At 43.3% G+C, this 21,040-nt stretch overlaps 1 protein-coding gene across 6 annotated transcripts in view; it reads right to left on the bottom strand.

Moving 5' to 3' along the window:
• Positions 1 to 21,040, bottom strand: part of GRM8 (glutamate metabotropic receptor 8) — a 1,285,400-nt gene that overhangs the window by 376,874 nt on the left and 887,486 nt on the right. For all 6 annotated transcript variants that reach the window (XM_068276365.1, XM_068276364.1, XM_068276366.1 and 3 more), the window contains one exon: positions 14,675 to 14,812. In XM_068276365.1, coding sequence (XP_068132466.1) covers positions 14,675 to 14,812 — 138 coding nt within the window. The remainder of the gene's footprint in view (positions 1 to 14,674; positions 14,813 to 21,040) is intronic.

Raw genomic sequence — 21,040 nt, 5'->3', positions numbered from 1 at the left:
ACGGTGACTTTAAGGACTTCATTTGCGAATGCCTTATGTTCGTCCTGTCCCACAATGCCTTCCTATTCGACGGTGACTGGTATTGGCAGGTGTCGGGGACCGCCATGGGAACGGCGGTCTCCTGCACATACGCCAATATATTTCTCGCTTGGTTTGAGGAACAATACGTACATGCCCATGAGAACCCGTTTCGGTGCCACCTCAGGATGTGGTCCAGGTACGTGGACGACGTCCTCATTTTCTGGTCTGGGACTTGTGCAACCTTTGATGAGTTTTTAGCGTATCTGAACAATAACACCATGAATATGGCCTTTACCGCCACGATCAGCCATAGTAGGGTTGCCTTCCTAGACCTAGAGCTGGAGGTGCAAGGAGACACTCTAACCCCCAGGGGCTTTCGGAAACCGACAGCCTCCAATGCCCTTTTGCATAGATCAAGCTTCCATCCTAACCATGTGACTCAATCAATACCCTACAGCCAGTTTCTTAGGCTGCGGAGAAACAATGCGGATGATGCAAGCTTCATATCGCAATCAGAGGCTCTGGGAAAGAGACTTCTAGGTAGAGGATATGAACAGGAGATGATTCAGAAAGCCTTCAAAAAAGCGAGTAGAATAAATAGGAAGCAACTCCTGGGGAGACAAAATCGGAAAAAGAAAAACGCTCTAAATAGAGGACAGGTTCCATTTACTTTTGACTATACTCCTATGGCAGACAAGATTCAGGAGATGACCAAGAAGAATTGGGATATCCTTTTAAGGGACCCCATCTTGAAGCCATTAGTAGAAGAAGGACCTCTGTTTTCCTTTAAAAGGGCCCCTACCATCGGCTCAAAAATAAGCAGGAGTGAATTTTTGTCAAGGAGTAGCAATGGCAACTGGCTGAGGGACCATCTGCCGCAGGGGAACCACAGGTGCGGTCGGTGCGTGTCGTGTATTAACATGGCCACTGGCTCTTGTTACCAGGTGGGCCCAATGCGTCGTTATGTACGAGATTTTTTCACGTGTCAGACAGTCTTTTCCGTTTACGCGCTGTGGTGTCCCTGTGGCAGGTTTTACATAGGAGAAGCCACCAGGTCTCTAAATAGGAGGTTCCGTGAACATTTCCATTCAATCGAGTTGGGTAGGGGCTCCACTAGGGTAATTACGCATATGAGGGAGGCCCATCAAGGAGACCCCACGAAGCTAACCTTTGCGGGATTGCTGCAGGTTCCACCTCCAAGACGTGGAGGCAATAGAGACAGGAACTTAAAGAGAGAAGAGGCCCGTATGATATTGAGGACCGATGCCATGGGACCACTCGGAATGAATGACCACACCGACCTCTCCTGCTTCTTGGACCCATGATAAAGGAACAGTACCTCCTTGCCCATTTATGATAAACTGATATGATGCATAGTCCTCTAGGACTCAGCAAGCATGGACTTTCTCCTGTGTTCCCCACCCCTTCTTACCTTCCCCATCCCGAGTCCCCTCCCCATCCCGTCTCCCCCCAGTCCTTTCCCATTTTCCTGGTCCTTAATCACTAGCGCACTGAAGGGGTTGTTCCGGGTGTCTGGAACCACCCCCTTGCACCTAGACCGGAAGTGCCTCCGGAATCTGAGCAGCGGCAGCCACTGAATGTAATAGTGCAGCTGCCGCTTGCTCATGTGTGTGCGCAGTAGGGGGGCCCGGGGCCCGCTAGCCGTGTGGGGGGGGAGCGCTGTCACCCTCCCTATTGAGGGACCCCCCAGCCAGATATGCTGCTTCTTCCCCGCAGCCCCGCAGCGCAGTCTCCCGGAGGCAGATCAGGGCTACGGCAAGATGGCTGCCGAAGCCCTGCTCTGGAGACTGTGTCTCCAGTACAGGGCTTCGGGAGCCATCTTGCCGTAGCCCTGCACTCTGCCTGTCAGCGCGGGAGATGTGCTGCAGGAGGATCATCGGGGAGCTGGTGCCAGATGCCGGGAGAGGAGAAGACTTCTGTCAGGTAAGTGATTTGTTTTTTTTTTCACAGGTGCATTTTTTTCTAGTTTCTGCTGCCCACATTACGATTTTCTGGTGTCTGCTGCCCACATTGCGATTTTCAGGTGTCTGCTGCCCACATTGCGATTTTCAGGTGTCTGCTGCCCACATTACGATTTTCTGGTCACTGCTGCCCACATTGCGATTTTCAGGTGTCTGCTGCCCATATTACGACTTTCAGGTGTCTGCTGCCCATATTACGATTTTCAGATGTCTGCTGCCCACATTACGATTTTCTGGTCACTGCTGCCCACATTGCGATTTTCAGGTGTCTGCTGCCCATATTACGACTTTCAGGGGTCTGCTGCCCACATTACGATTTTCTGGTCACTGCTGCCCACATTGCGATTTTCAGGTGTCTGCTGCCCATATTACGATTTTCAGGTGTCTGCTGCCCATATTACGATATTCAGGTGTCTGCTGCCCACATTACGATTTTCTGGTCACTGCTGCCCACATTGCGATTTTCAGGTGTCTGCTGCCCATTTTACGACTTTCAGGTGTCTGCTGCCCATATTACGATTTTCAGGTGTCTGCTGCCCATATTACGATTTTCTGGTCACTGCTGCCCACATTGCGATTTTCAGGTGTCTGCTGCCCACATTACGATTTTCTGGTCTCTGCTGCCCACATTGCGATTTTCAGGTGTCTGCTGCCCACATTACGATTTTCAGGTGTCTGCTGCCCACATTACGATTTTCTGGTCACTGCTGCCCACATTGCGATTTTTAGTTGTCTGCTGCCCACATTATGATTTTCAGGTGTCTGCTGCCCACATTGCGATTTTCAGGTGTCTGCTGCCCACATTACGGTTTTCAGGTGTCTGCTGCCCACATTACGATTTTCATGTGACTGCTGCCCACATTACGATTTTCTGGTCACTGCTGCCCACTGTACGATTTTCTGGTCACTGCTGCCCACATTGCGATTTTCAGGTGTCTGCTACCCACATTACGATTTTCAGGTGACTGCTGCCCACATTGCGATTTTCAGGTGTCTGCTGCCCACATTGCGATTTTCAGGTGTCTGCTGCCCACATTACGATTTTCTGGTCACTGCTGCCCACATTGCGATTTTCTGATGACTGCTGCCCACATTGCGATTTTCAGGTGTCTGCTGCCCACATTGCGATTTTCAGGTGTCTGCTGCCCACATTACGATTTTCTGGTCACTGCTGCCCACACATTGCGATTTTCTGGTGCCTGCTGCCCACATTGTGATTTTCTGGTGACTGCTGCCCACTTTACGATTATTTTCTGATGACTGCTGGCTGCTGCCCACATTACGATTATTTTCTGATGGCTGCTGCCCACATTACGATTATATATATACACTGGCTGTATGCAGGGGGAACTGGCTATATACACTGGCTATATGCAGGGGGAGGCATCTGGCTGCATACAGTGGGTATATGGGTATATACAGGGGGGGGATCTCTGGCTATATATACAGGGGATCTGACTATATACACTGGCCAAAGTGGCCATATATACAAGGGGGATCTGGCGAAATACAAGGGGGAATGTACTGAACGGGGAGTTATCTGGCTATATACTATAAATGGGGATCATATGGTTACTTATCCTAACTGGGGGGGGGCCTCATCTGGCTACCTGTGTGATAAATGGGGGTCATCTGGTCACCTATACTAAAGAGGGGTGGGGTAATTTCGTTATCTATAATAAAGGGGGGTTATCTGGCTACTTAATCACTGCCACATTATATATATTTTGGCGAAACGCTACTGCATCATGTGTATTTTGTAGGGAAACACTGCGCATTGTGTGTATTTTGTGGAGAAATGCTGTGCATCATGTGGATTTTGTGGGCAAACGCATGCGCGGTAGTGTGCGGCTTGCCAAAAGAGACCTATCAGGAACCCCCCCCTTGAAAATCCTGGATTTGCCCCTGTTAATGTTCCCGTACCCCATTCCTCTCTTTGTTTCCCTGTCCTTTGCCTTACCCCTTCCTCTTTACCCCAGGTCTATGCATGCTGTGTCTAGTTGATTTATGGCCCTGCGTTCTGATATTTCCCTTAGTATGTCTAACTGCTTATGGATAGCTTCAGCCATACAGGTGAATTCTATTTTACATATGTAGGCCCACGTTCCAGCTATATAATATGCCACCCCAGCTATTTTTCTTAATAATCCCATCATTAATGTACCAGAGTCCTTCATCTCGTGACTCCACTACACCTTTCCAGTAAGGGAGAGTAATCAATATCCATACTCCCCCTTACGGATTGTTTTTAAGTTTCCAGTATGTACCCCATCACTCCCATCAGCACAAATGGTTCTAAGCATTAATGCAATAATCATGGTCCTGGAACCACTGACCCAGTTTATTCACAATCAACTATACACTTTTTTTCACAGCAGATCACGTCATGATGTACCAATTTTTGGCGGTACCTACACTTGCCCCGGTTTTGCATAATTAGTCACCCTTACTCAGTTTTGCACAATATCACCTTTAATATTTTTGTATCCCACTAGTCTTTGAACAATTTTTGCCCTCAGCTGGTCCAGTGAGTTTAAGGACACTAAAAGCACTGCACTTTAATATTTGTAATGATACCAAAACATTTATTTATTTTTCATATGCATTTTTATGCTCTTATTACATGCAGAAAGCATTGATTTTGCACTATGCACACACTTTGCAGCTTTATAGCTGCAATTTCCATTTTGGCCACAAGATGGCAGTAATACTTCCTGACTTACGATGCTGGCTTGACTTGCATTGGTTGCCTGGGGAACCTAATATAGTGTTCCCCTTTTGAGCCACCGTAGTCAGGAAGTACATGACGTCACTTGCCTCCAGCCGTTCCGTTTGGTGAGCGGCCAATGGGGAGGCGTGACGTAATGGCCCAGGGGAGGTGGCATATCCAGCGGCAGATTGCCGCACGCAGGCTTAGGAAGAGTATATTAGCCAGCCTGCAACGAGACCACCCCGTATAGCCTCCGTAGAAGCGCATATCGCGCGAAACGGCCGTCAGGCTCTCCACCCACTGCACCCACCGCACCTGCTACATCTACCTACAGTATGTGTCTTTCCAATTTGTCTGGAAGAATTTCCTTGCATTGATTTTATTAATGTCAAAATAAAGTGTATGACAGCAGTGCCGGCGCTTTCCTCTCCTCCTTTCAATAATGCTACTGTGTGTCTGCTGACTCTGGGGGGAGTGGTCAAATTTTGGCTCCATGATGATGTATGGGGGGCAGGTTGAGCACGCCATGTGTTCGCCTGCTGACACAAACATGAACAGGCGTTATTCTCCAGGAATTCTCCGCCAGCAAACAGTTCGGGGCCATAACTAGTTACCATAAAGCCTTAGTCCTTGATCCATCCCATCATTTATTTGCTATCCTAGGGTGAAGTTATTCAGCCTGCTAGGTCAAATAATGCTTTGGCACTCTTCGAGCACATCCCAAAAGTAGTTCTGATTTGAAGGTGAACGCCTCCATACTCGGCTGGCACATTTGCAGTATAGATTCACTTGTCTTGGGGGCAACTCAGGGACATGAGTAGTTCTGTAGGCTGTCCAAGTAATGCTGGAGACTTAGTAGGATGAGTAACATCAACAGGAAACAGCGCGTGAACAACAGAATGGACTGTGGATCCAGAAGGCTCTATGGTAGCCAGAGCCTTCCCTCTACATAGGTATATATGAAACCTGAAATTAATTTTTCACTTCAGATTTGCTGTAATGACCAAAGAATAAAGAATTTGACTGCCTGTCAGATAAATGAAAGCTTGTGAATCGGGATATAAAAGTGACACTGGAGGCTGCAGAAGGTGGTAAGTGTTTGCTAAAACTTATACGAGGACTCAAAAATACTTATGACTCATAAGTATACATTTGCAGATCATTCATGTGCTGCTAGAAAGACAATGGGCCCAATCCAATTCACTTTTTCTCATAGGTGATATTATGCATCTTATCAATAAAATGCCTTTCAAGCCACCAGCAAACAAGAAAATAATCAGGACAATTTTGGCAGTGCTGAAAAGTTATTACAAACACTTCCCGACTTCCCAAAGGCAGCGGAAAGTGGCATATGTATGTACACGCCCCCCTATGGCACCCACGTGTGTATTGCAATCTTTGCTCCTGTAAAACAGATCATTTTAAAACATCTGTTTTGCACTGAAAAGTGCAAAAACATGACGTTTTAAAATGTCTATTTTGCAGGAAGTGGTTAAACAGATGAAAATGATCTCCTAAAGAAACGTTGCTTGCAGTTGGCTTAGAAAGCATTTTATTGGTGAGATTTGAAAACATCACCTAGAAGAAAACTTTGGAGAAAAACTGAATTTAATAAGGGCCAACGTCCCCTGTTCATTTTCATTTTCTCCTAAATTTTCTCCACTGCTGAAATTAGATAAAAATCACTATGCACTTGCATTTAGTTCTATCCATAGTTTTCATTGTTTTTATGCTGGAAAAGCAGCACAAACCTGTTGGTAATATCCTTGTCTAAAATCTAATAAAAACATATTGTAAAAAAATGAAGTAAGGTACATGGTAAAATGCAGTGGCGTAGCTAAGGAGCTGGGGCCCCGGTGCAAATTTTACAATGGGGCCCCCCAAGTACTCTATACTTAACAATTGATGCGGCGCACCAAAACCTGCTAATGGCAACTACAGTGTCAGAGGTGCAAGAAGGGAATGGGGAGTAGTTTGTCAATGATTACCACTATTCAAAGTATCTATAGAAGTGATTATTATGAGCACAGGACCAAGAGAGAGCTAATACTGTAGTTGAGGGAGGGCCCTTCGGGGCCCCTCTGGCCCAAGGGCCCCTATGCGGTCGCAACCTCTGCAACCCCTATTGCTACGCCCCTGGTAAAATGATTAGGCCTAATACATTTGCTTATATTCACGCAGAAAACTGTCCATTTGCCCATATGCATGTAATATTACTGTGCCTTTGGGGTATTCACACTGCATAAACATAAGAGTTAGATAGTCAAACAAGAGGAATAACTAAAATGTTTGCATATTTCTTCACTGTGCATACCCAATCTTCTAAAAGCACAGCACACAGGAATTAATGGTATCTGAAGTAATAGCATATGAGATATGAATTGCTTTGTGAAAACACATTTAAAGTGTGTATTTTGATCACACCTGCATGTAGCATGTAGGGGAGGTTAAATTAATAGTTTTTTTTATAAATTATTGCTATTGTAACAACACTTCTTTTTCCCATTGGGGTTGGGCAGCGTGGAAACTGGAAAATATATATTACCTCTAGGTATATGTTCTGGTTTAATCTGTAGGTATATGTTCTATCTAAATGGACTGGGCCTGGTTTCTCCAAACTTTTTTAAGGTCAGGGAAGATCAAATGTAACTTGTAAATGCAAATGGCAGTCCTTGGGATGCACGTTGCAATTTTTTCACTTTGTCAAGCACTCTACTTTTAGGCTGTTATTTGTGAAGATCTGACCTTTTCTACCGCAGTCAGCATGGCAAAATATAGTAATCGTGGCTGCTCTGACTCTGAGTGCAAAACATTCAGTCTCCATATGGTGTAAATAAAAGAATATTAGTTATAACATCATCATTGTGCTCATAGTTATTACAAAATACAGCAAAAATGAAAAAACTATACATTACAAAACAATTAGCTAATATGAAATGTTTCCTTGTCAGACAATATTGCAACTTGTATTTTTCAGAAATACATTTTCTGCAAAATAGAGAATTTAATTTATAGTCATTTCAAAAATGACACGATGGACAGGTTACTCATTTAGAAATAGCTGGGCACTGGCTGTGACATTAAAATAAGGCATACTTTTATAGCATTTAGTAAACATACTTTATGCAGACCACAGTACGTCAAGTTCATTTAAAAATGCAGAAGACAACAATTACAATTAGCTAAAATGACAGAGCTCTGAATTATGTCCTTTTCCTTTTTTTCTGAGCCTTGGGAGTAGGGATACTTTTTTTTTTTTTTAGAAATAATAATCAGTTTGAGTACTTTGTCACTTACTAATACTACTGGTTTTGGTTGATAGGTTTTCAACTTCCAAAACAATACATTAGAAAATAAAAGGCAACTCTTCGTAAAGCATCTTTTTTTTTTCTTCCAGCTTTCACAAACTATATTCCCTGGTTTTCAATGCAACTAGACAAACAGTAAATGTGGATCTATACAATCTATGCCCCCAGAAGGCAGTTAGCAGTATGTGCTTCAAATACACTAAATCAGCGGTTCTCAAAGTGTGTGCTGCGGCACCCTGGTGCGCCGCGAGCCCTTACCAGAGGTGCCGCGCAGCTCTGTCTTTTATAGTAGCATTTTCTGTCAGTGTGTGTGTTGTCAGCGTATGGTTAGGATTTTCTGACAACACCGCACCACACGCCGACAGAGGAAGAGCAGCACCACCCCCAGAGACAGTGGATGTGCAGCTCTGATTGGCCTTCTGCACGCTGGTGGGCATATGCAGCGTCAGAGCCGCACTAGATAGCCGCACCTTCACGTGGACTCCATGCGCGCCAAGCCTGGATCTCCCCGCCGCCATAGACGAGCCAGCGTCTATGTGAGGATCGCCACCTGCCTCCTATTCACGATTGTGGGCGAGCAGTAGGACTAGTGGTGTGGAGGTCTTGTGATTCCCGTGGGGGGGGGGGGGGGAGTCTGAATGGGGGGTTTACAGGCAGGCAGCTTTTCAAGTGGGCGATCAGAGGCTTTGCGAATCCGGGAGGGGGCTTAGGTTTGACGGGCAGGTGGCCGATGACATTCTGGCAGGGCCCCCATACAGTGTATGTTTCTGAGGGGTGTTCTGGCAGGGGCCCATACGGTATGTTTCCGGGGGGAGGTGGGGGGCAATCTTCTGGCAGGGACCCAAACTATATGCTTGTTTGTGGGAGGGGGTGTTCTGGCAGGGGCTCAGACTGTATGCTTCCTGTGGGATCTTCTGTCAGGGGCCCATGCTGTATGTTTCTGGGGGGGGTGTTCTGACAGTGGCCCCCACTGTTTTTTATCTGGGGGGTATCTCCTGGCCAGGGCTAACACTGTATGTTACCTGGGGGAGGGGGGTCTTCTTTCAGAAGCCCACACTTTGTTTCTGAGAGGGGGTTGTTGCCTTCAGGCCCCATGCGATACCTTGGGGGGGGGGGAGATATTTGTGCGATCAGGTCTACATGTGATACCTGGGGGGGGGCTAGCTGTTAGGGGTAATAGCAGCATTTTGGTTTTTGTGTTTTGTAAAGGGGTGCCTTGAAAAAATTTCTTAGTCATCAAGGAAGCCTTGACCCGAAAAAGTTTGAGAACCACTGCACTAAATGATGACAGATTTTCTACTAGAATGCATAGCATTTCATATATAACATAAAATATGATTTTGACTACAAGAGCAGCTTAAACTATTGTTTTGGTTCTTCAAGCATATTTTTTTCTACACTACCCACTTCTGCCTGCAAAAAAATACTAAAGAGTTGATCTTGTGTAGAGATGTAGCGAACGGTTCGCCGGCGAACGGTTCCAGGCAAACTTCGGTGATTCGCGTTTGCCAAGAGCAGGCAAACTTTTGCGGAAGTTCGATTTGCCCCATAATGCACTATGAGTGTCAACTTTGACCCTCTGCATCACAGTCAGCAGGCACATTGTAGCCAATCAGGAGCCCCACCCCCCTTTATATAAGGCAGGCTCGCTGGCCATGACACTCACTCGTGTGCCTGCTGCAAATAGACAGACTAGGGAGAGCTGCTGCAGATTTTTTCTCATAGGAAAAGATTATTTAGGCTCTTGGCTTGCTCCTGGCTGATTGTTGTTGCTAAAATAGCACCCCTCAACAGCTCTTTTGAGATCTAATGTTTTCCTGATGTGTTTTTTTTTGTGTGTGTGTGTTGCTCACTGACATTATACGGCCCTATCTGTTGCAGCTGGACCTTGGTAATTGTTATTACTGTGCCAGCCAGGCCCTGTCTAACTATCTATACTGGGACACCTACCTATGCCCACCTAACTACTGTGGCACCTACTTACCTATACAGGGACACCTACCTACCTACCTATACTAGGGGACCTACCTATGCCTATTTACCTATACTGGGACTCCTACCTATGCCTAGCTAACTACCGGGACACCTACCTATGCCTACCTACCTGTACTGGGTCTCCTACCTATGCCTAGCTAACTACTGGGACACCTACCTATGCCTACCTACCTATACTGGGTCTCCTACCTATGCCTAGAGAACTACTGAGGCACCTACCTATGCCTACTTACCTATACTGGGACTCCTACCTATGCCTAGCTAACTACTGAGGCACCTACCTATGCCTACCTACCTATACTGGGACTCCTACCTATGCCTACCTACCTATACTGGGACTCCTACCTATGCCTAGCTAACTACTGGGACACCTACCTATGCCTACCTACCTATACTGGGTCTCCTACCTATGTCTAGCTAACTACTGAGGCACCTACCTATGCCTACCTACCTATACTGGGACTCCTACCTATGCCTAGCTAACTACTGAGGAACCTACCTATGCCTACCTACCTATACTGGGACTCCTACCTAGGCCTACCTACATACAAGAAGATAATAAGGTTGTTGCTTCATTGTGGACAGACCAAATTTGATCAGCTGGACAGTCACTGTTGTTCTATGATTGAGCTACCACAGCCCGGCGACTATATGGGCTCGAAAACTGCCACGGCCTGTACTCTGGCCATGTTGCACACCAGTCCAGCACGGCCGTCACTACGCAAACAGCTGTTTGCGGTGCGTTACACAGTGAGTTTGGTGTGTCAGTGTGAAGCAGTACTCTAATTATACTCCCTGATTGATGTATACACATGCAAGATGTTTGAAAGCACTTTAGGTCTGCAATTTAGCATTCAATGTGATTTCTGCATTTAAAACGCTGCTTTGCATCAAATCCAGATTTTTCCCCGGGACTTTTGGTGTCTATCCCTCTCTGCCACCTGGGGGTCCAGGTGTTAAACCCCTTGAAATGTTTTCCATCACTTTTGTAGCCAGCATAACTTTTTCTATTTTTCAAAGTTCGCCTCCCCATTGAAGTCTCTTTTACGCGAATCGAACCTTCCGCGGAATTTCGCGAATGGGGTTTGCAAACCGAAAAATCTGAGGTTCGCGACATCACTAAATCTTGTGTCTGTGGATTCAGAACTAAATTCAGGAATGTCTTTCCAGTAACATATTTAACCTCTTGCTAACCAAGTGGAGCTGGAATAACTTAGGGCTTGATTACACCAAATATATTTGCATGCGTTTCCATGACCACATGCAGTTTGCAAGCCACAAGTGCAAGCATTTTCATATAGGGAATATGATTTAGCATTCCCACTGATGCATTTTTGTTTAGAAATGCATGAAGTTAGGCAGGGATTACATTTGCCATATTTGTGTGTGTGTTGCAATGTTGGAACACATTCCCAAGGACACCCTAAGTGGATAAACGGGCCATTTACATTCTGCATATTTTCTTTTTTACATAAAAAAAATGACAACTTAATGTTTTTATCTATAGTGCCTCAATAGATTTTCAAACAACAAATTAGACAAATTTAAAAAAGTGAAGCAACTGAAATTCAAACAACAAATTAGACAAAGATAGATTAATATTAGACAAAAGAGAGTGGACATCTATACATGAATACATTTAGAGTACAAGTCAATCTGAGAAAAAATAGTGTACAACCTAGGTAAAAATTCACAATTGATTGACAAAGAAAAAGACACCTATTTATGGTTGTGGATCAGAAAGTACCCAATAATAACATCAAATAAATGAATAATCCGACTATACAAGTCCTCAGCAAAATATCAATTTATTAGGGCAAAAACGTTGTACCCAGCACTCAGAGATGGAGACCAGCGTACTATAGCTGATTAGAACTTGCCCACCGAATTCGAAATTAGCAAAAAACAAATATCAGCAGCACCACTTAAGTGAAAAGTAGCTCTTTTATTTATGCAATAAAATCACATATCAAGAACAGGCTGAGGGCAACTACAGCCCGCTGTTTCGAAGCGACATGCTTCTTCTTCAAGTTGCAAGCTTGTGCACGGCCATGCACTAAGGGCCCGTTTCCACTGGTGCGGTGGGAATCGCCGCAGGAAAAATTCGCATGTGGTTGTATGCAAATTTTCATGCAAATTCGCATACAATTTCGCATAGATGACTATGTATGTGAATTTAACCATGGCAGTGCCTGTGTGCTTTGACATTGTTTCTATGCGAAATCGCATGCGAATTTGCATGAAAATTCGCATACCAAAACCACATGCGAATTTCCTATTAAACACATTGTATGCGATTCGCATAGCAGTATGCGGTATGTGAATTCTGATGGCTCTGACGTGCAGATTTTTTTCTGCACAGAAAAACACTCAGAAATCCTGACAAGTGGAAACAGTCCCATCCACTTGTATTGCCCATGCGAATGCGCATGCGAATTCGCGATAGTGGAAACTATGTTAGTGGTTGCTGTGTGGAGAGAGGGTTAGACAGAGCCAGCCAGGCCACAGGCTTAGTGTTTGGCAGAGTGAGAGTGAATTAGGTGATTGCTTAGTTGAGTGTAGTGCAAGTTTTTTTTTTTTTTTTTTTTTTTTTCTAAGTTCATTTTTTTTGTTTGTTTTTTTGTTTTCTTTATTTTGTTTTTTTTTTTTTATTTATTTTCTTTATTTCACCTCCTTACTTTGTTATCTGTTCTGTCGCTCATACCCCTTCCCCAATAAAGTTTGTGGCCCCAAAACAATGGAGCGAGAACAGCAGCAATTTCCTGCCACTCCTAAAAGAAAATGGAGTGATTATGGTGTTGCTGGATCACGTGAAGTACGTGATCAGGTTGAGGGTGGCAGCAGCAGAAAGCGCTCCTCCCTGGTCAGAGATCTCTTCCCTGTGTTCGCACGCAAGAAAATTTTGACAGAGCAGCAGGTGAAGAGAGTTGTCGATTATTTAGATCAGGAACCTTCTACCCAGTCTGAGGGACTTGAAGCTAGTTGCAGCAGCACCAGTAGTGGACAGCAGGTTCCTCATGACCAGAACCCGACCGCAGCTGCTTCTCTTGAGTTTGCTTCCTCCCAGTACACTCCTCCAGAAGTAAAGCACACCTACGTCGATGAGAGAGATGTGCATTTTTATGCATTATGAGATTTTTATGTATGTTATCTCTGCAAAAATTGTGATGCCCGCCAGGGAACCACCTCTAGGTCCCATGGCCTACAATGTTTCAAAAACAAGGTTTCAAATGAGATTACTGAAATTGTACCACCGGAATGTAATGGTTACGGAATTTCGTTCTGACGTAATTCAGAATTTCCACGGAATCGGATCATCCCTAATACGCATGGCATCCACGCCTATCAATGAGTGTGCTGCCAGCGTATGATGTATCAGAGCGCTTTGCTGGAGGATACCGATTTTTATGCATGTTAACTCTGCATGCTAACTCTGATAAGGCATGTTAACTCTGATAAGGCACACTATGTTATAGTAAATCAACCCCACTATGCGTATTTTGTCTCATGGATCATGTGAGTGTGATACCTTTGTTTTAATCATTTTAATTAAACTTTATTATGCAATATAAGTTTAGTTTTAGTTTAGTCTTGAAAGGGATATATCTGTGGAGTATCAGAGAGTGTGCTGATCTTGGAGTCTAACTATGCTGGCAGCCACACCAGCAGGAATGGTGATTTCCATAAACGAATTGTGCTGTTTGTAATGGAACAGCACCAAGATCTGGTGAACGCACTGCATGTGTTGATGGTGATGGCAATACATACTATAGCCCCCATTACTGTTTGCCACGAGATGAGGCGGTCAAAGCCTGTTGAAAGATACTGCACTATGATATTATTGTTTGTTTTTTTCTGAGGTTCAAGATCACATACAGACATGCTAGGAGAGTTAATAGGAGCCGGCCATACAGTTCTTGAGCTGATAACTGTCTAAAAAATGGGCACTATTTCAGATATTTATAAGGTCATTTTTAAGAGGACTCATATCTATGTGTATGAATAAGGCATGTTGTATTGAGCGCCAACACCTGCTCTCTCTATATATATAAAAAGGTACCCGCTTGAGCTAAGTAAATGTTCCAGTTTCATGTTTTATCCTAGGTAATCCTAGGTAATCAGTAACCTTTATAGTTGCATATTTCTTGAAGATTACAAGTAACCTGGCATTTTATGTTCAGTAGGGAATTATTTCCTTTATTTATTCCATATTTCTACAAAGGAGTTGTATAAATGTTCTGATTTTAAGCTTTTGAGTTTTGAAAGCATTTTCACCTTAAAAGATAATAATTTAAAACCTGGTTTTATCTGGAGTATGTGCATAAGAACAGCTGTCATCAATCAGCACACATCCAAGAGTCTCTCTGGTATTGTATGCCTAACAGGCCTAGCCATAATCTATAGTTTGTAACAAATCCACATAAAATCTTCAATAAAATTGACCCATCATGAAGTAGACAAATCTCACAAACAAAGTGGACTGCTGGAACAATTGGCATTGTTTGCAAATATAAAAACAAGTAATTTTGTACAAAACGGGTTTAACAAAACACAAGAAAAACATTTCTCCTACTAAATGCATTGACTGATAAAAATCTGAAAACAATAACTTAAATAATGCCTGAATTTGAATTCATGTAGGACATAATGGTACGTACCTGTACATTTCTTTAAATGGCTATTCTTTTTACCATGTGATCCCAATCTGCAGTTAAAGTTTTCTTCCCAAAATTCAGCAAACCAAACATTTCTTCGGTTATTGGCTAATGACCGGCTTCTGAAATATCTATCAAACCCTATGGTGTGAAAACATATTAATACACATTATTAACGCCAAATATGATGTAAAATTTTGGTTTTTAAATTCAACATGGTTTTAATATTTTGTAGGGATTGGAACATTAGGCTACAATTAGTATAAGGTTAATGTTGTGTGGGTTTTTTATGCAGTATGGTTATCGTGATCTGGATTCGATAAAGGCTGAGTTCTAACATTTATATTTGACAGTCTTGTGCGCATGGGCATTGAAAATGGAAGATCCTTCCATGAAGGACTTTCATCAAGTCTGATGGTTAGCAGTATTCCATGGCAATAGAAGCATTAGATAATGACTGCAATATAGGTATACAATATAAACAAAAATGAACACACACACAGCAGACTGCTCACACTGCTGAAGCAATGCAAAGGCATGGGTGCCACTGTAATATCAGTTTCGGGAAACTGATTCATGAGGTTCTAACAGACTGATTGGAAGTTCACCAACAAATCTTCCAACTTGCCTACTCATGATCAATCATTCTGTTATTAGCTGAGGGTTGGAATCCGACTTGGTCCACACTAGGTCCGGAAACGTATCCGTGGCTGCGTTTTTCAAACCTGATGAAAAACGGAGTCCCGGATACTAATGTTCAAAATAGCAGCCAGCCTTACCCAAGTAAAAAATGGATCCGTCTACGTTTGCGGGGACCCGTTTTCAAAACCTGAACGGAAGGTCCGGATCTGCTGCATTTTCACGCAACGGATCAGGACCACGGATACATGCAGGGGTAGTGAAAAGCAATGGGAAAACGCATCTCCAGCTTCACAGGCAAAAAACTGATGTGAAAACGGATAGCCTGAGCTTTATGATTGGCCCAAAAAAAACCTCCCACTCCTTCCTAATGATGGAGACGTTTTCTGTCAGGGAAAAACTGAACGGAAACTGATGCAAAACTGATGCACTTTCATCAGTTTGCAGTACGGTGGTACTTCCCCTAATCTTCCCCTGGTCCGGACTGCAGTGTCCGTCCTGCAACTGTGTCTAGTGTGGACCTAGCCTCCATCAACACCAGCATTCCTTGTTCTGTCTATTCCTTCTGCTACGACTTCTCGGTACTTATTCCTTTCTGTCTTTGTCTCTGCTTATCTCCTCTGGCCCTCTTTAACCTGAAACCCAATTTTTTTTTCCTTTAAATAAAATAAAAACTAAGTGCTGGTGGTCTGTCTAGTAGAATAAGCTTTCTCAGTTTATTCTCAGCATTAGGAAATCAATTGCATCATGGTTTGCTGTTTCTTTATAAATTGAGTCCTAAGTACAATAAAGATAATTTTTTTTACATTGGGGATGTTACTTATTAGTTCTATAATTTCTATGGCTGAGCAATACCCTTATTCAAATAAATACCCTAGTATACCACTACCATCTAGAAAAAGCCGGGTACCTACCAATATCAAGCACAGCCACTCATACTTACATACAATCTTCATTCATATCCTGGGACAGAGGGCTGATGTTTTAGGGTGTTATAGGTGGGGGAGGATCATATAATGCTTCAAAATTAAAGCTTGAGAACTTAAGAGGTGGGGTTATTGTAAGTTGTCAACTATGGTTTACATCACTATACTTCTTATCTCCAGCCACTTGGATGCTCAAGGAATTATGTTAGAAATTCCCCACACCGGTTCTGCACTAACCATATGTTCCACGAAAGATAGCCATTCTTTAAGTTGGGGTATGGAGGGTTTAAGCCATTGTTTTCTTATCATACCCCAAAGACTTCCCCCTCCAAGTTGTTATGACTTGGAGGGGGGAATAGTATTCAACTCCACCGGGAATTTGAGCGGCAGCAGAGTGAGACGTCTATAGCCAAAGCACTGGGACGCGGAAGTGAAGTATGCCAAACTGCTCTGCCTTATCTCATTGGAGTGCAATGTGAGGGGGGAACTACTCCATCTACTACTCCAGCAGGAGATTTGGGACACAGATACAGGAGAAGTGAGTGAAAGCCTTTGGTCTATTAACTGATTGTTTACACAGTGGATTATATCAAGCACAGGAAAAGTGAGTGAAAGCCTTTGGTCCATTAAGGTGCGTACACACGCACTATTGTAACAAACGACGGGTCCGTCAGACCTTTCCGCGGTGCAGTCGTTCTTCCAACATCAGTATGTGAGTACAGGCTGTTGGCAGACTGATAAGACGGGTGGATCAGTCAAAAACAGTCTTATCAGTCTGCCGACAGCCTGTACTCATGTACTTCTGTCGGCAGAACGACTACGCCATGGGAGGGTGTTTCCTTTTCATTGTGCTTGCTTTAGCAGTTCTGAAAATTGTCCAAAGAATGGCTTTAAAGCGGACCCAAACCAAACATTTTTTTAATTCAAAATATTTAGTTGCACCACTCTGACACATACAAATATAAATAAACACTCCTTCAAGCCTATGAGCATTTCAGTGCATGCTTTTCACCCTCCTCTTTGCATAACTAGGGTTATAAAGGTGGCAGCCATTAGCAATTCCTCCTTTGCTGGACACCATCTACTCCACCAGTTTGCCGGATTTGCCGGCAATATGAAAGGAAGGGAGGGGTTCCTCCAATAAATGTAAAATATTTTATATTTGTCATCATGCAGCTTAAAAAAGGATGCTAATTATTATTATAATTTAGAAAATAGATTTTATTTCTGAAATCTTGTATTTTTAGTTTGGGTCCACTTTAAATATAAATTCATCTATATTTTAACCACTTTGTCCTCCTTGATGTATAAAAACGTCAAGGAGGACATGCGCGCTCCCGTGGCTAATCGCGCACGTACACGCGCACTCCCGACCGCGGATTCAGTAGCCCAGGAATCAATGTATCGGGCTATGGAGCCCGATCACTGATTCCTCCCCCCCCCAGAAAAAGTGACAGCTTCTCTCGGAAGCTACGCTTTTTCTGACTATGTCTCTCTAAGCGTACATTGTACGCTTAGAGTGACGTCATGTAAACAAACTCAAGATTGCCATCTTGTGGCCAAAAAGTAAAACTACATCTAAAAGTAAAAAAATATTACAATACACAAATATTTCCCCAAATAAAACACTATTTATATCCCACCCTCCCAAAAATACCCACATAAAATGTTTAATAAAAAACACAAAAACATTACTATAAAAAAACAACAATAAATATTTACCTAAGAGTCTAAACGTTTTAAATATCTATGTATAGATGAAATGTTTCTATATTTTTTCCTTTTATAAGCTTGTAAATAGTGATGGATGCAAAATGGAAAAAATGCTCTTTTATTTCCAAATAAAATATTGTCGCCATACATTGTGATAAGAACATAATCTAAACGGTGAAATAACTGTGACAAATGGACAAATACAATACGTGGGTTTTAATTATAGAGGCATGTATTATTTTTAAACTATAATGGCCGAAAACTGAGAAATAATGAACTTTTTCATTTTTTTTCTTATTCTTACTGTTAAAATGCATTTACAGTAAGGTAGCTCTTAGCAAAATGTACACCCTAAAGAAAGCCTAATTGGTGGCGGAAAAAACAAGATATAGATCAGTTCATTGTGATAAGTAGTGATATAGTTATAGGCTAATGAATGGAAGGTGAACATTGCCCGGATGCATAAAGTTAAAACGACTGAGAGCTTAAGTGGTTAAGATAGCCCACCATAGCTAAACAAGCAAATATTATTGGAAAGCAATGTTATATTTGTGGCTTTGGATCTCATATGTGTTATTTACAGTGGATTTAAAGATTCATCTCTTCGACCATATTATTTGCTTGCATTTATGATGTCCTTTTAATGCTGGAGCTTGTATAGATAAGTGGTTGAGTGTGATAATCAGCTGGGGGACATCTGGTGAGTGGTGTATACTGTTGCTGTAAATTATACCTGAATGTTTTAACTCATATAGTAGTTAAACCGTATAAAATTAAGTCTGGCTAATTACCAGAATATGGCTTTTTTCATGTTTTCCGAGGTTGAAGTGTGAGGCAATCCACTATCACGGGGAAGCAATAAGTATTTTGGAGAGCTTCCCTCAGATCTGGAGCTGACTGCAGTCTTGGCTACCCCTGCTTCTTCATCTTGGTGTAGTGGTAGAGATGGTAATCTTTGGTTAGTCTTTATGTTTAGCATTAATGACTCTTTTGCCTTCCTCCAATTATATTATTGTGTATTGACTATTTTATTATTGAAAGGGAAAGGGAAAAGCAAACTTATACCTAATTAATCTCATTAACTGCCTGAATGATAAGCCCTAAACCTCTTTGTCTTGCCAAATTAAAGGTGAAATGTCTGCAAATATTAGACTGGGCTGGGAGACCTGGTAGTGTGGAGAATCATATTGCAGCTTGCAGCAGTGCTGATCTCATATCTGCATAGTGAGGACATACAATTACATCTATACTAGAGTTGGGCCGAACGGTTCGCCAGCGAACGTGGTTCGCGCGAACTTAGGTGGTTCGCGTGCGGGTACCGCACGCGAACGTTTTGCGGAAGAAGTTCGGTTCGCCCCATAATGCACCTGAGGGTCAACTTTGACCCTCTACATCACAGTCAGCAGGCCCAGTGTAGCCAATTAGGCTACACTAGCCCCTGGAGCCCCACCCCCTTATATAAGGCAGGCAGCGGCGGCCATTACGGCCACTCGTGTGCCTGCATTAGTGAGAGTAGGGCGAGCTGCTGCAGTCTCTCATATAGGGAAAGATTAGTTAGGCTTAACTTCTTCCTGGCTGCATACCTGTTCTGTTCAGTGAGCCCTCAGCCCACTGCATACCTGTACTGTGATCCTGCCACTGCATACCTGTTCAGTGATCCTGCCACTGCATACCTGTTCTGTGAACCCACCCACCACTGCATACCTGTTCAGTGATCCTGCTGCCACTGCATACCTGTTCTGTGAACCCACCCACCACTGCATACCTGTTCAGTGATCCTGCCACTGCATACCTGTTCTGTGAACCCACCCACCACCACTGCATACCTGTTCAGTGATCCTGCTGCCACTGCATACCTGTTCTGTGAACCCACCACTGCATACCTGTTCTGTGAACCCACCCACCACTGCATACCTGTTCAGTGATCCTGCTGCCACTGCATACCTGTTCTGTGAACCCACCACTACATACCTGTTCTGTGAACCCACCACTGCATACCTGTTCAGTGAACCCGCCACTGCATACCTGTTCTGTTCAGTGGACCCGCCACTGTATACCTGTTTAGTGAACCCGCCACTGCATACCTGTTCTGTTCAGTGGACCCGCCACTGTATACCTGTTTAGTGAACCCGCCACTGCATACCTGTTCTGTTCAGTGGAGTTTGGTGTGTCAGTGTGAAGCAGTACCTTAATTACACTACCTGATTGATGTATACACATGCAAGATGTTTTAAAGCACTTTAGGCCTGTCATTTAGCATTCAATGTGATTTCTGCCCTTAAAACGCTGCTTTTCGTCAAATCCAGATTTTTCCCGGGGACTTTTGGCGTGTATCCCACTCCGCCATGCCCCCCTCCAGGTGTTAGACCCCTTGAATCATCTTTTCCATCACTTTTGTGGCCAGCATAAATTTTTTTTTTTTCAAAGTTCGCATCCCCATTGAAGTCTATTGCGGTTCGCGAACTTTAACGCGAACCGAACCTTCCGCGGAAGTTCGCGAACCCGGTTCGCGAACCTAAAATCGGAGGTTTGGCCCAACTCTAATCTATACACAATGTATTTCTATGTTGTACAAATGCCCTGTGAATTCTTATAATTTTAAATAGAGATTGATCTGTTTGTGGCATTAAGATATACAACAAGTTTACGACATTTTTTGTTTTAGTGTTCTGAAACTTTCTGGTAGTCACATGATACAGATATTAGCCCTCTGGGACATGTTCTACTTGTTAGTTTACAAATTTTCCGCTATTTCATCTGTCCTTTGTTTCAAGTTACAGCGCTCCATAATATGTAAGTCATTTATTTTCAGTCCTAAATCACTGAAATGATTTAGGAAGTCAGCTACTGATTTTTAGGCACACATGGAGTATATTCTGGAAAATATATTTGGGCCTTGCCTTGAGGCACAGATCCCTCCACAGAGGAATGGAGAATGATCAGGAGTTACCCGTGGCAGTTTCATCAGTTAAGATATGATTGAAGTCTTAATTGCCCTCTTAGGCTGAAGAGTGGTCACTTGGGAAATACTATCTTTTGGTACATTTCTATTTGTCCTCTCTTCTGGTATTGCTGGCTTTCTGGCTAGCTA

This window comes from Hyperolius riggenbachi, chromosome 3, assembly GCF_040937935.1.
Source record: "Hyperolius riggenbachi isolate aHypRig1 chromosome 3, aHypRig1.pri, whole genome shotgun sequence".
In the NCBI taxonomy this organism is placed as follows: Eukaryota; Metazoa; Chordata; class Amphibia; order Anura; family Hyperoliidae; genus Hyperolius; species Hyperolius riggenbachi.
Note: the sequence above shows the minus strand (reverse complement) of the source record. Positions and strands in the feature narration are given on the sequence as shown.